At 42.6% G+C, this 16,275-nt stretch overlaps 1 protein-coding gene across 1 annotated transcript; it reads left to right on the top strand.

Annotated features, from left to right (window-relative positions):
- The first annotated feature begins 419 nt into the window (after nucleotides 1-419).
- LOC146205160 (transmembrane protein 231) lies at nucleotides 420-15,546 on the top strand. Its single transcript, XM_084589843.1, is given in 8 exon segments — nucleotides 420-558; nucleotides 903-1,060; nucleotides 1,437-1,565; nucleotides 7,241-7,360; nucleotides 7,362-7,385; nucleotides 11,195-11,276; nucleotides 11,336-11,438; nucleotides 15,192-15,546. Coding segments are annotated over 8 exon segments (897 nt in total). The 3' UTR covers nucleotides 15,334-15,546.
- The last annotated feature ends 729 nt before the right edge of the window (nucleotides 15,547-16,275 follow it).

Genomic DNA, 16,275 nt, shown 5'->3' with positions numbered 1-16,275 from the left:
GGAAATACCCCAGGATCCTAATGGTGCTGACTCTCGGTACCTTGCTACCTCCCGCGTATACCTCCACTGGTTTGTGTAGATGCGGTAGGTGGGATTATCGGGTTAGTTGTGCTTTTCTGCACATTGAGAACAGTTCAGATTTGTGAGGAGAGCAAGATAGGCCTCTATCTAGAGCGCAGTTGTTCAACATATATAAGCTGCTAGTTTGAAATGCCCGCGCTGCATCTGACGTCATTTACGCCACTTAAGACTCCGTGCATATGCGGGAAGAAAGTGCCTTCCATCATAACTAATTAGATACGCTTTTGGTTTTAAAGAGTTTTAAAAGCTTAGTGTCTAAAACATTGATGAATTATGCTATTGAATTCAAAAGTGAAGTCAGCCACACCGGTATCGTCAATATGTACAATTGTTTACAAATGGCGGTGTGCACAGTTTTTTCTGCGCCCGTTTACCGAAATTACAGAGCCAGCTTGTGCTCGAAGGCGACCGTCTTTGTAGTGGCACTAACCGTTGCGACCATTATAATTCCGTTTATCTTTGCGTACAAGGACTTGGGTACGTATTCCTAGTAATCGTATTCAAGTGCGGCGCTGATATGCACCAAGCTAAATATTCCAGTAAACTACCGTTCTCGGCCAATATTTTGGAATTTATTTTTGTGTATCTCATTTACATCGTCATAAAGGATACCTTTTGTCGTTTTGCTAGGTCGCAGCCATGCCATAGTAAATTTAGTTTTATATCTTTCTACCCAAAATATTAATTATTACCAACTCTTCTTTTCGAGAATTGTCTTGCAATGAGCTTCTTAGCTTTTTCTTTCGTTTTCTTCTGTTGGAATGTTCTTTTTTTTTTTTTTTTTTTTTTTGAGGAATGATAACGCATTATTTCTATTTCAGGGTTCTGGAAGAAAATAGACCAATACAGAGAACAACCAAGTGTGCGGTTTAAGCGTCAACTAATATTTGTATTGGAAGGTAGCGAGGGACTTGTTTATTGGAGTTCTTACACCACGTTAAACTCGCACGTTAATGGGTTGCGTGTACCTTCAATAGAGGTAAGCACTCTTTTGTTTTTATATATAGGGCATGATGTTAATAAAGGGAAGTTCATTAGCTATTCCGCCTCAGTCATTTGTAGCTGTCAAGCCTGTTTGGATTCAGCTGCTTCTTGCTCCTTTGCAGGTTGACCTCGTTGTGCATGACCTATTTCTAACACATTATTCTTTAACTTGATAATGTACTTTTATTTTGTGTCAGTGAATTTGCAGATTTGCAGTCTGTATAGCATGGTTTCATCAACTGTATTGACTTCACATCTAGAGCCCACTTGAAATAAATTGTGTTAGGAACCCATGAAGCATTTAATTGTAGAGTGCAGTAGATTTTATCTGTTCACTGTTGCACAATTTCACTTCATTGTTTTTATATTAGGACTTAGAAGATGACTTTGATTCCGATGGGAAAATGGATGAGCTCATGCTCAGCATCAAGATGCCACTACCAAGAAGTTTTGGTGTGCTTAATATGAAAATACTACTTCTGTTTGATTGTAAAATCGAGGTGAGTTGGAAAGAAATTTCAATAGTTGCATATATACTGTGCTATATGAGTTGTTTTTTGGAGCACTTTCCACAATGAATTCACCTTCAGGTGATGTGCTTATGCTGCCCTATTTTTTTTTACCAAAAGAAAGCAGGAGTTTTCTTTTTTTTTTTTTGATGTGCATGAAAGGTATATTGCAGTTTGTCACAATAAATGAGCAAGTGACAGCAACTGGAACCATTATTGCACAGAAATTGCTGAGTTAGTATGTCCAGCAGATTAAAAGGCCCTCTTGAATTCAGATTTAAAAAGCTCAACAACTTTTGTGTTGAGAGATGCGCCATTGTGTAGAAATATAAATTTGGTGCATGTAAAGTAGTCCTGCTCCTTTTCACTGAGCTCTTTAGTGTTACCAGTTGGGAAAATTCCCACAGGCTCCATGTATCGAAAAATGATGGTCTAATTGGGCCAGAATTTCGGTATTCTTGAATGGTGCAACACCTGTGGTCACCAAAAAAACTGTGACCAGGTCACAGACTTTACGGTTGTTGATAAACGCACAACCACCTGACAACAAAATTGAAACCAGGTCACAAACTTTATGGTTGTTGATGAACGCACAACCACTTAGCAACAAAATTGAAACAGAGCCATTACCAAAAATCCATAGACAACAGTCTGAGAGGTAAGAGGTAAGAGACACAAAAAAGAAATGCTTCCCAGAGCGTAATAGTGACAGTCAACATAATAGAGGGCCTCTGTTCGGTGCACTTTAGTCCTTGTAATTTTATGGTGGGCTCGCCTTAGCTGTGCAGGGTCATAGGAGTGTGTGCTTTCTGCTAAACTGGTTCTCATTTGGCCAGCCTCCATTCAAATAAGTGCTTCTCTTTTCATCTTTAGGAGCAGCGTATTGGACGAGATATGTGTTGCTAAAAGAAAATATAACTTGCTGTGATCCTGTATCGGAATATGTTTCAGTGCTTTCATGTGCTGCTGTTTGCAGTGTTTTGCTAAAACAGTCATGTCCTTCTTGTCTTGGTCAAACTATTTTTGTATTCTTGGTCTTTTATATTTTTTAGTAAGCTCTTTGGTTCACTGTGCAGTGCAGTGCATGAAAAGCAGAACAGGATTATCCTGAAAAATAAAAGGAATTGGCAGCCAATACAGTTAAACAAAGGGACATTTTTGTTTGCGTTTTTCTGAATTTGCTTTTTATTTCTTATTAGTTCATGTACTGTGCGATGTGAGTGCACATTAAGGAACTCCAGGTATTCGAAGTTATCCAGAGCCTTCAACAATGATGTCCCTCATGTCGTGAGTTGCTTTGGGATGTTAAGCCCCATAAACCTAGACCAATTTTATGAGCTTAAGGAAAGTTTAGGCTTGCTGATATTGAAATTTATCATTTTTGTTAATGCATTGTTTTTAGAAAAAAAAAAAAAAATCGTCTTCGGCGTTATGAGCGAAAAATCATGAGCATGCCTCTGGCAGGTGCCATAGCCAGGCATTGATTGGTAGGCGGGTTGTGTGATGTCACAAGACCAAATGACATGGCCTGATTGGTGGGAGCTGCCAACATGGGCAGCACCTTTGAGAGTGAAGGGCAAACTGGGAATTGAGTCCTCTGGCACCGTTGGATCGTGAGCCAGACATGATGCCCCTAGGCCATGTAGGCACATTCGTACAGCTTGGTGAAAGCGGAGCTGTAATCCATGTTGGGTGGTCTTTCACATAATGAGGTAGCTTATAACTGTATGCGAATTAGTATGTGCGAAATAGTAGAGGCATAAATTAAGACGTTCGTAATTACGTGGGTGGCAGAATGCACAAACACAAGTTAGGAACTAGAAGGGGAGCTGCGAGCAGGAGCCATTGACGCTGTTGCATCATAGCCTTAAAGGTGCATTAAGAGTGTGTGGAAAATTTATTCTCACATTCTCTGTTTTTTTTTTTTTTGTGTCGTGAATAAATAGTTTGTCATAGACAGCTTATTCGTAAATTAAGTCCATGGCAATTTGAATATGCCCTACTCTTTGCTTTTGCAAGGCTCAGCCATATCACTCTGCGGAGGCCAATGAAAATGCTACATTCGGTGAAGGTACAGGGTTTGTATAAAAAGTATCGGGAAATTTTTTGAAGAAGTAGATGTGCTAGAGGTATTGGTACAGTGCCTTACAGGTCTTCAATGTACATCTTTTGAGCGTCGATACACTTTTGCCAGTGGTTTCTCCATGACTCGAAGACTCCACCGGTAGGCGGATTCTGGAAGGTCCTTAAAGGTTCTCGTGAAAGCTTCTTTGACGGCACTTAGGGTTCCATGTGAGGTCCTCTGATGGAGGAATTCACTTTTGGGAATAGAAAATAGTCCGCTGGTGTCAGGTTGGGACTGTATAGGGGTTTAGAAATCGTCGCAATGCCATTTATCATGATGTAGTCTCTGATCTTAGTGCAAATGTGGCTGTTTGCATTGTCATGATGCAGTTTCCACTGTCCATGTCTGGCAATGGCTAGCCTCACCCAGTATACCATTCTTTTCAGTCTTAGCATTTCTAGGTAAAAAGCACCATTCACGGTTTGTCCTTTAGATACAAATTCACAGTGGACCACCGCTCCCTCTGTATCAAAGAAAATGATGAGCATGAGTTTCACCTTGGATTTGCTCATTCAAGCATTTTTTTGGACGAGGTGATGCCGCAGCGTGCAATTTGAAACTTCGCCACTTTGTTTATGAGTCTTATTCAAATATCCAAATTTGGTCTTCCATAAATATGTGGTTCAAAAAGCCAGGGTCTTTGTCAACACACTGCAGAAGGCCTCTTGAGGGATACTGCTAAGCTCCTAGTCATGATCTGCAAATACTTGCACATACGCTCCATCCCAGTCTGTCTGATTATCCTTGCCATTTCTCGTTCATGGTCTAGATCTGCGGGTACTACCTGTCCTAAGTAGACATATCCCCTCACCACTTCCATCGCCTCGCTGCCTATTGAAAATTGCTGTATCTTTGCGACGCTGTTGAACATTACTTTAATCTTCTGCATAGTAATATTTATGTCTATCATTCTGCTTTGCCTGCCTATGCCTGGGTTATGATACAAATATCAGGCCGATATCTGTACTAGTTGCTGAAAAAAATGCACCACAGTATGTCCAAAAATACACGGGAGGTATAGGGCTTATCATGTTCCATGAACCTGAATATCTATTCTGCAGCAAGATCCGGAACTCCTCTTCTTTACCTCTTACTGCTAATTTGTTATCTTACCATCCTGTGGTTTCTGCATCGCACCTTTCTGATGACCTGCACATCCTTTACAATGCCTCTGATAGAACACATTATGAAAGCTATTTCATTCTTAATCTCCCCTTTTGGCTTTTCTATGCCCACTTACAGTCCTTCCATTTGTTGAAGAAGGTATTCATAAATCGTAAATTATTGTGTTCTGCAAACTAATGCTGTATTCTCCCACTTCCTGGTCTCCAGCCTGTTTCTTGCCTACCTTGGCATTGAAGTTGCCTATCAGTAAAGTATACTGTGTTTTTAATTTACCCATCGTTGATCCTACATCTTCGCAGAAGCTCTAGGCTGCATGGTCTTCGTGACTAGATGTAGGCACATCGGCCTTATAACCTTCCATTTATACCGTTTTTTACGCAAGAGTGTATACGAATTTGTTCGGTTCAGAAGCTATTGCTGTGTCTCCATTTCGGCTTGGGAGTTGTCAGAAGTGTTTGGAACATGGCAGGAAAGTTGTCAGGAGTTGTCTGCATGGAGGCCTGTTGATTGAGGCGGTATCCATTTCCTTACAGAGTGGTTCAGGTGGCTACTGAGAAGCGTCACAGATACTGCACCCTTCCTTTCCTGTAAACCAATTTAAAGCTTAATTATGATATGTGCCACCTTCTCATTATTGCTATTGAACTCCTCTGCGTTTCCAGCTATATGCTCATTGACCAGGAATCTTACATCTAATTCTCGTCTCTTTGCTAACCCACGATAGTATAGTATGTGCCTGCCCTTTAGTACAGTGTATGCTTCATTTGTCCTAACCTAAGTCCTATGATTTCCCATTTAATGCTTGCTAGTTCCTTGAACAGTACTGCTAGACTGGCCTCACTAGGTGAGGGTCTAGTGTTAAACATTGAGATGTTCAATTTCTAGTGGTGGCCTGTCCAGAGCTGGGGATTCTTAGCACCCTCTGCCGCATCACAGGTCTGACCACCGCTGTTGTCAGTTGCTTTGCAGCCACTGGAGACTGCTGTTCGGGGTATAATATATGCATATAGGAGGTGGTGGTCAATTACTACACTAGGGTGGCCAAATCCTGTTTTGGTGAGAGTGCATTTCCAGTGGTTGTCACCGGGATCAGGTAGCACCCCAAACCTGGTTTGTGCAATTCCATCTATATTAGGATTTTTTTTTTCTTAATCCGGTGGAGAATTGTGTGACACCATGATTTGAACCATAGTCCTTTTGCACGTGAGGTGGATGTTCTGCCTCTACACCATGGCTGCAAAGTTAACGACAATGTACAGGCTTTATATGGAAAGGAAAATAGACTACCAAGTGAAGCCAAATTGCTACCTGTTTATATTGGACCGTGAACAATGCAGTAAAACTATATTACCCATCTATCTGAACAATTAACCATTCAAAATTAGCGCTGAAGTCTCTTAGGCAGCAGCTGTGAACGTTTTCAGGCTAGCAGATGATGTGGATGAGGCAAGTAGCCGTATCTACAAGGAGTACAGGCAGTCTTTGGGTTTTGTTTTTACTGTCTTTCGCAACTCGCATTGCTCTCTTTTTCAATATGATTGTTATCGTTCAAACTAAAAACTGCACTTATTTACTGTGGTCAAAACCTAGCCAGACACCTTTTAACTGTGCTGACAAGAAGTTATCAGCACAGTCAGCAAAAAGGTGAACTGCAGTCTTGCAATATAATCTGGCCATAAATAATAGATGTAAAGCTAAATTTCTATATCCCCTTTCTCTCTCCACCCCAAAAGGTTGTCAGATTTAACCCTTTCACTGCCACTCCCGAGATAACTTGTGTGTCCACACATGCACACTCCCTGCTTCTCCCGAGTATACTTGTTTTGACTTTTTAACTCGCTCCCTGCCGCTCTCGATTATACTCTTGTAAAAAAAAACGATGCAAGCATGTCCCGCCATCTATGGAGAAGACACATAAATTCATAAAACATGTATAAATTTTAAGCAACAGATGTGGCGCATTAGTTTAGATGCGTCTCTTGGTCTTGGCCTCGACAGAGCAGCCATGGCGAGGCAGCGTTCCGCGTGCGTCCGCGGTTTGACAGACGAAGAAATTCAGGAATTGCTTATGAATTCGGACTCCGATGATAGCGGTGCCTGTGTGGTGCCTTGTTTTGAAGAGTACCACATCAAAAAAGTTAAAAGTTTTCTAAGCACCTTGACATCCTAATTAGGAAATAATTGTTTTGTTAATTAGTTGTTATTTTTTGTATTCAGTGTAATATCTATAAGGTTATTTTGAATAAAAGTGTTTACATGTTCCGCAGAGCATCACAGTGCGTTACTAACATTAAATTTTCACGAAACTAGCATGAAAAAAAAAAAACCAGCAGGGGGAGTGCAGCGATGAGAAAAAAACCCGGCAGTGAAAGGGTTAAACATGCAGTCCTTTCACTACATTCTGTATGGCTTTCAGACCTACAACAAGGTTTCATATGAAGGGTTGGCATTCATTGACCACACGTCCAGCATTCCTGGCTCAGGACTTTCTTTGGTGGGAGAATTGAGATTGCACCAAAAGGAGCTGTTTCGGCGGGGGGTCTCATGACCATCGCTTTGAGGTATGTTTTGCTTCACATAAACTCATTCTGCTGATAACACTCCTTCATTTCGAAAGTGACAACAACCCCAGATGAATGAAATCATCACGTAAATGAAATCCTTGTACACAGGACTGTGTGTATGATCTAGGCTGGGCTTCTTGCAATTTTCGTGATAAAAGTAATTAAAGAATAGAAACATCTTTGCTCTGATTGTGGAAATATTTTCTCTGATGGTGATGAATGCTAAGTGTGGAAGCGTAGTCCCATAACCTTAAGGTCTGTCATGGTGGCACAGTAGTTGGAGCGTTCAATTGCCGAGCCCAAGGATGTGAATTTGATCCGGGTCATGGCTGCTTCATTTCACGGAGGTAAAAATAAGGTGCCTGTGTACTGTGCAATGTTGATGCATGTTAGAGAACACAAAGTGGTCGAAATTAATTCAGAGCTTCCTGTCCCTCCTGGCCCATGTCACTTTAGAATGTTAACCTTCACATGTTATAGACCAGAGCACAGAGAGCGCCATCTATAGGCACTGCAGCGAAACAACGGCTCCGCACTACCAAACGAGGTGGCCATGGCCGGTTATACCAGGGGTGTGAAACTCCCTATACCTCCCAGCGGCCACGAATTACAGATGCTAGCGCCAAACTCCCCATTAGAGGATTACAGCGGGAGGGGGCGCGTAAAAAATGGACTTGACGGGGGAGGCCGTATAGCGGACTGGTCCAAAAAAACGGTGCGCTGAAGGGGGTGTCGGTAGGTTGCTTCAAGCAGCGCGGGTCGCGCGCTCGCGTGCGCCCGTGCCCGGGAAAACGCTCTGCCCGTGGATTTTCTACCGCATCATCGTTCTGCCGTGGCGCGACCGGCTCGCGGCAGGAACAGTGTGATGGAAAGAAAAACCACAAGCATAGCGCTCTCGAGGGCGCAGGCGCTCGCGAGCAAGCGTACCCGACCGCAGTATAGAAATAGCACAGAGAACAGCAGATATCGTTTCCCATTTTTATTAAGTGCACGTGAAACAGAAAATGAAAAGATGCGACAAGGTATCCCTCACACACACGCACTTTACATAGCTAACAGTTTACAGTAGTGTTATGTGTTCTGCGCTAACATTGTAATCTTGCATGCTTGCTTTATCACTACAAAATAACCCAGTTTGCCGGCACTGCTTCTGTCAGCATGTGTACAGTTGATATGAAATTAAATAAATGATGCACATATTCATCCTACGCATTCCATACCATCAAAGCAGTGTAGAAACATGAGCAAATACCTGCGTTCTAGTTACCTAGTTTGGTATTTGATGCAAGTAATCACATGTCACTGTGCTATACATAACCAAAATGCATGATTAAAAATTTACACTACCCTTCCTGGAAGAACCGTCTTCTTCGAAACGCACGTCTCTCCACAGTACATGAAGGTAACAAGTTCAACAACACGAAACACAGCGGGTATCGCCGACTGTAATGGCCAGCACAATCAGCAGACGAGATGGGTCCACGGAACTGGAGGTGCACGCAGACAAGTCTCTCGTCTCACGAAGGGGCGAAGAGCCAGCAGGAATGAGATGCACAGAGTAAAAGAACCGCGACGAAAAATCGCGACTTTGGCCGATAAGCCAACACGCAGAGAATTCACAGCGCTAGGCTACGCCGACGACCGACGCAGACGACTGTTCTAATTCAAAACGAGCGGAGTCGTAACGGCTACAGCGGTTCACGCGAGGACGGAGCAAGCCACGCAGCGCAGTCGGCGGCGCCGTCAGTGCGAGGGGAAAGTTTAGGCGCGAGGGAGAAGTCCTTCTCCCAGCTTTTTCTTTCCTCCTTTCGCCCCCGCTTGGGAGAATTAGACGGGACGGAAGTGGCCCTGACTTTCCGCGGCCTGGTTATACGTCGTGCTTGCACTTTTACGTTTATTTGAAGTTTTCGCTACTGGGGTGCTTGTAAAATCGTCCGAAGTTAATTCCAACTTCACAGCAAGAGTGTTTTGCACATTTTGCGATGGTAGGGGCAAGGACAACATCCACAAGTGGAGCGGGGGGTTCGGGTATGACCACGGTACCTTTCTATGCAAAAATATTACGGCCGTGACTTTCCCAATTTAGTGTGCATGATCATTAAAATTCCATCTACTAGCAAAACCCTTGCAATATGTAATATGTACATTGTACCTTCACGTGGTGTCTGCAAATATCTATCACAGCCTGTACCTTACAGACGCAAAGTAGCAAGAGTGAATAAACACGTCACATTTGTGCTCAGTCCCCTGATGTCTTCATTTTTATTTCAGCAGGGCAAAAGAAGTAGGCAGCATTAGATTGGCTGAGCTGGAGCAGCGAGAAAATGTCATATTTTAAACAACCATTGACAGCGAGGCATTCCGATTCTTTCCTGATCAGCAACACCAACCAGTCATGAAATTCCACGTCACGGTTTGATGTTTCTTATCATAACAGAGTCGAAATGCAACGCCGGCAACTGTTATTGCTAAAAAAACGACACTTCCTTGTAGCTCCAACTCAGCTGATCTAATAAGTCCTTCTTCGGCCTTGCTGAAAAAAGATTGGAGACATCAGGAGATGAGAGAAAATGCGATGTGTTTACTCGCACTTGCGACATTGCGTCTGCTTATGAGGTGCAGGCTGTTACTGATTTTTGCGGACATCACGTGAACGTATTATATTTTATGTACGGCAAGGGTTTTGCTAGTGCATGGTATATTATTGGGCATGCATATAAAATTGGAAAAGTCACTGCAGCAGTAGTTTTGCATAGAAAGATACCATGCCCTTACCTGAACTATCCTCTCCACTTCTGGACGCTTTGCATGCCCCTGCCATCGCGAGGTGTGAAAGACTGTCTTACTGTAAGGCTGAAATGAACTTTAGTTAATTTTACAAGCACCCAGTAACGAAGACTTGAAAGAAACGTAAAAGCGCGAGTGCGAAGTATATCCATGACCGGCTCGTTTGGCAGTCCAGAGTCGTCGCATCATTTTGGCGTTGATAGAGGCGCTACAGTGCTCTCGAAATGGTGGAGTTCAGTTTACCCTCCGTGCTGTGATCTATATACCACAAAAAGGGCCACAAAGCATCTAATAAGCCATCAGGCTACAAGGCATTCATACTCCAAATTGTAGTCATGTGGCTTGTATGAAGGCATTCAAATGTACAGTTAGCAATACGGCTTGTTGTGCAACTTCACAGGGACATAGCAACTGTAAAAAAGAGAATTCTGCCTCCTCAGTGCCATGCAATGCAGATAAATATTTTCAGATGAATGTGCTGCACTTGCATTTAAAAACTGTTTTAGGTCTGCAATACTCAGTAACTTGTAGATTTGCAATCAGCTTTGTACTGCGTTGTGTCTGCTTGTTGCTTTTGTGTTATGGCTCCTTGTTTCAGGGATACTACAGAAGCAGCGGTAAATGAGCAACTGCAGTAGGTGCTTTTGCTTGCTGCAAGAGTGAAGCTCAGCTATATTTTTTTGGAAAACTCAGTGGGGGGGGGGGGGGAGGGGGGGGACGGAAAAGCTCAGTACCATCAAGTCAACTACATCGTTACAAGCTAAAAAATGATTCAAAACATGAATCAAATAGAGCAGGGTTTTCAATGCTTTACATGTTTAAATAGTGCTAGGTTCTCACTTTTTCTTGACTTGGCAAAGTAATGCCAAATTAAAATTATATTGTATTCCGGATTTACGCTTATCAGCAGCACTTATTGGACCCAATTTTCCCTTCCAGTTTGGTTTGAGCAGTCAATATTGGTTCAGATAGTCATGTGTTAAATGTTTCGGGCATTGAAGAGTATTCTTTGTTTGCAGCATTCTATTATTGAAGGAGCTAGTTCTGCTGTGTCTGCATTCAACCTGGACCACATTCTAGATGAGTATTCAAAACGAAATGGTCAGTACTTGCAGGTGCGTGTTTGGATTCGTCACAATGCATACTCTTTCATTGTGCAGTGACAACACAGCTGTCCAATGTTCAGAGCACATGGAAGACAGCTACAGGTGCTACACATTTTCTTGCCAACCTGAGGATCAAATACCCAGTTGAAATTTTGTGGTATCCTTTACATGGTCATTGTCATGAATATTTCGTGTTCTGCCGAGCGTATATTAGGCCTATTTATTTCTGCCAGCTGCTTTTGCTCAAGTAGATGCAGAAACCTTGCATCCGCGTTAATTTTTTACAACTTCGAGACATCTTATATGATATTTGACCAGAGTTATACCCAAGTTCTGAAATTTAGAATTGGAGTTTATAAAAGTAATCCCATGTTGCAAAATGTTTAATACATAGTGGCTGGCTTGTTTGCTCATGATATAGAACACAGTGCAGTAGTGACAGAGACGAGAAAGATGGACGCAAATGTAGGCACTGACTGACAGCACTGTTTATTGACTTGGGCTAATATAGCCACCAGTCCCAAGACAATATAAAGAAAAGCAACAACAAACAACTCATGCAGCTTTGGCACGATTATCACGTGAGATGTTTGTTGTTGTAGATGCTGTTAGATGCTGTAAATCCAGGCAGTGCATGAGCGGCGATCGAAGTATAGGCTCCCAAAGCACCGCTGAGTGGTGCTGCAGCTCTCAATGTACAGCGCCATCTGTGACAGAAAAGCACAAACTGTGACGTTGAACGCTTTGCTTGCTGTCTTCTCCACATGTGCCGCACACCTTCTTTCACACGTGTGCGCTCATGCAGGTACATCACGATGTACCGCTTGCATTCTGCCTTGAGGACTAGCCAGACTGCCGCTGATTTCCATGACACAACCTAATTATAGGCGAGAAAATTCTTACATCATCACTGTAGAGCAGACGACTGACAGCGATTAGTGACTATTGACCGTGAAATGTATTTCCCAAGTGAGCGACAAAATCGTGTAGAAAGTGCATCTCAGGTTAAGTCCACTGTGTAGTTATATTTAAAATATGCTAAAGCATTATTAGAACTGTGAAATGAAGCAGCACACTTGTTGACCATCGTCTTGGACAGTAGCATGCAGTATGTATACATCTTTTTTTTTTATATATTACGACATTACAAAAGCAAACCTTGCAGTCGAAAGACCGAAAGAGGCATTTCTTCATTGGCACAAATGCTAGTAGACTGAAAAGCATTGTAATATATGGGACATGTGTGCTTTGTGTGCTGCAAGGGACATAACTGGCTCGCTGGCTCAGGAGGCTGGAGAAATCCAAGCTCAGTAAAGGCAGGGGTACTGTTCGCCTCATTTATTTCAGTTCTTATGAAATGATTGCGCTTCATTTATGGTGATATTAGGTTTGCACTCGTGAAACATTTCTATGTGAATGGGGTGTTCTGTGCGAGTGGGTTCGAGTTATTTTCATTATTGGCCGATTCGCAGAAATCTGTAACGATAAGGCTTCGTTCCTGTTCAAAGTCATAAAAATAAAAACGCATGTTTCCCTTAAGGCATATGCAAGTTGCGGATGTCGCATGCTGGATACCTCTAGATTTGGTTGGCTTCAGAGCGCTCACAAAGCAGGGAGAGCACAAAAAATAATTCAGCAATATGAAACGCAGGAGAATCCTCCATCCCCTTCATTTTCTGGGCGTGGTATTAAACCATTGTACTGTTTCGATACCTCTCCAGGCCACCTGAGTCAATTGGCTACATTTGCAAGTTTATGCAAAAGTGGGAGTTTGGCTCTTTTCGTTTCCATAAAAAATGTGAGAAGTCTCTTAACGAGACCCTTTGGTTGGGAAGCAGGTCTTGCAGCGAAGCTGACAAAGGAATCTGTATAGTTTCACATGTGGCTGCCCATGACACAACACTGCCTTGTGCCTCCATTTTGCTTTGACGGAAGCGCTTCTGTATTGCGAAAAAACTGCTCAACTCATTCACTGCACATGCAGAGAAAACTTGCGGAGCGTCTGCTGCGGCGACGTCCCAACGTCTCACTTTTCGCCACCACACGAGAAATGCTGTTCTGACGTCGCACAACGAAACTTGGGCTTGGGTTCCCTATTGAGCCAGAAAAGTAAGAAATAATTTCTATGAAAAGTAAACTCTTTCCGAGCATTTTACAGTCCAGCTCACTTGTAAGGGCTGCAGATATATAATGAATGCTTCCTTATTACGAATGGTGATAGAGCTACCGTTAAATATGTACTAAGTCAATGGCTGTGCGTCTAAAATAAAACTAAAAATCGTGCCCCACTACTTGATTTAAGTGAATGCAAAAGCATTGTAAAGTCACCTCTGTAGTAAAGAAATGGGAACTTTCTGCCAGCGCGGAGACCGAAGAGCCTGTCACAACTCCCATAATACCCACCCCACCAAAGGAAGTGTTGACGTCCTTTAACCCCCTTCTAAGAAAAGCAGTGAGAGCTGTGGTTAACCGCCAGCCAAGTGCACCCCGATAGGCTAATAACGTCAATCGGTGTGTGGTTGTGTGGCAGCTGGGCAAAGCATCCAAAGTGGAAGCATATGCGTGGCGAGTGCAAGAAGCGTGATTCCGTTCCCTCACCGGTAGGGTCCTCTGAGCAGCGTCACCTGGCGACAGCGGAAATATTGTAAAAATGAATAATAGCTTGTTTACAGCTTCTCATAGTTGTTGCTTCAGTGGCGCTATGGATTGATACTATTTACCTCAGCACTAAGCGCGTAAAACATCTGTTCGAATCCTGTAATGTGAACTTTTTTCTTTCATTTTTTTTTTATTGTTTTTTTACCGCCACATTACAAAGCTACCAAGATCATTCCTGGGGAGTGTTCTCCTTTAGGTTACAATATGTACTGTTTTTATTTCTTAATACCAGCAAAACCAGCCCTTAACAGATCCACGAGGTGATGGCATGACAATGGTAACACTAATCACCTTCACCGTAATCATTTCCTGCCTTCAGTGAGTGTATGTTACCTTTAGGTTGCGTTCAGAGACAACTTTCGGTAACCATCGTCATTTAACCCTCTGAGAGGCAACCAGTGAGGAGAAAGAAGTTGCAGGATCCAACCGTTGAGGAGACGGAATTACACGTGCAAGAAAGGGGCAGTGTTGACAGTGAAACTGCTTCACGTGGCCTGTGATTGACCAGTGAATGTGATTTGAGAAGTTTAAATTCCAGTCTTTCGAGACAAGCATTTCTGATTACCTGGTCACACAAGTGTTGCTTGCCCAGTCAAATCTCCGCCTTGTGTACTGCTTCCACATGCAGGTAGCAGAGAGTCTGTGTCACCCTTGTCTAGGGCACTTGAACAGCTTGCATCAATTAGTGAAAACTGAAATTGGACTGTAGGCGATGGTTTTCAGCCAAGGTCCTAGTTCCTGCCTGGTTTGATGGGTTATGCGGCCGCACAGGTTACTTCAAAAACATAGGAGTTGTGGTGAGGTGTCACTTTATTTGGTAGTCTAATGCGCTGCTTGAGAGCTTTACAAAAGGCTGACGTATACTGTATGCTCAGCTCCTTAAAACTTTGTCGAGGATCGAAGACAAGGTTGCCAAGCTACCACCAGTTTCTATGAATGCCTCAGTTGCTATAGATATTGTTGCCCTCCTAAGGCAGCTTGTCTGCAGCAAGGTTGCCAGCCAGGAATACAACTGGGCTGGAGAGCTTAGAAAGTGGTTGAATAGGGTCTTTCTTGGAAAAAAAAAAAAAGTGCACAATAGACTTCCTTAAAAAAATGTTTGGATTTATATTTTTTGCTGTAATAGGGCAAGTCCTCTTATTATGAACTTTGCATATGACAAATTCAATCTATGTGGCCACTCGTTTGTTATATGTGGGCTTGACCTTAGACTGCTATATGCGGAGTGTTTGACCTTGACCTTGCTCGAAAGGTATCGTCCTGGCATGTGGCAAGTCATGAAGCATGCGTGGACCCAGTATTTGGCATTCCTTGCAATTTTTCTTTTCTTGGGTGAAAGGACAAAAGAGTTTGTGTTCGTGAATCAGATACTAGAGACATACCAACTGTTGTAGCTACTGCAAGTAATGCACAGCTATGCACATGGCACCAGCTAAGCACGTTGCATGGAAAGGCTTCCTTCTCAGGTCAGTATCACTATTGTATTGAGGTTTGCTTTATCATTTGGCACAGCATACTGAGTAACTATAGGTTATGGGCTTGTAAATTCAACAGTTTTGTAGCAGGTGTCACTGATCAGTTTGCATTTGCTAGCAAAAGTGATTTCACACGGCAGAGCTAGGAAGAAAAAAAAAAACATATAAATTCCTCCCATTATGTAGAATGGAGACAAAATTTTTCAGTGTACTGGACTAGTGGCCTATTCCGAGTTCTCAAGTTGTACATTATGCCACTTGAAGGGACAGAGGATGACTCCGTCCAGTTTCTGTTTGTAGTATAATCAATTCTGTGGTGTTTTTGGGCGTCTGTATAGCAGTAAAAGACGCATTTGAATTTGTATTAGAAACATTCCAGCCCCTCAGTGTTAACTGCTGACACTGATAAGAACTCATTGATCACAGATTTCAACTGAATGGCAGAGTAGCCTGGCCTTGAGGCCTGAAGCAAAACTGTTGACACAACAGGGCTTGTTTGTGAAACAGGACAGTGATGACACCTGCATTTCTCTTGGGGGTGCTTTCCAGGTTATAACTAAGCTCTTTCATTGAGAGAGTTTGTTTTGCGATTAGAATGTGGTAGTAATATATTGGTACAGGACAGCCTCATGTTGTCCTCGGTAACCTTTTAACATCATATGCTTTGACTTTTTGTTAAAAGTTTATGGAAGGCAACTCAGTTCAAAACATTCATTTACCTTGCGTTCAAGGTGTGCTGTATAATTTTCACACTCAGTATTAAGGTGCATATAGGTTGTTTTTTGTTTTTTTTTTGGCTTATAGGGTTTAATTCCCAAAGTGAGTCGGGCTATGAAGGATGCTGTCATGGAGAATTCCAGA

The sequence above is a fragment of the Amblyomma maculatum genome, chromosome 1 (assembly GCF_055883805.1).
Source record: "Amblyomma maculatum isolate TAMU_Amacu chromosome 1, ASM5588380v1, whole genome shotgun sequence".
In the NCBI taxonomy this organism is placed as follows: Eukaryota; Metazoa; Arthropoda; class Arachnida; order Ixodida; family Ixodidae; genus Amblyomma; species Amblyomma maculatum.
The sequence above is the reverse complement of the archived record's forward strand: the minus strand, read 5'-3'. Positions and strand labels throughout refer to the sequence as shown.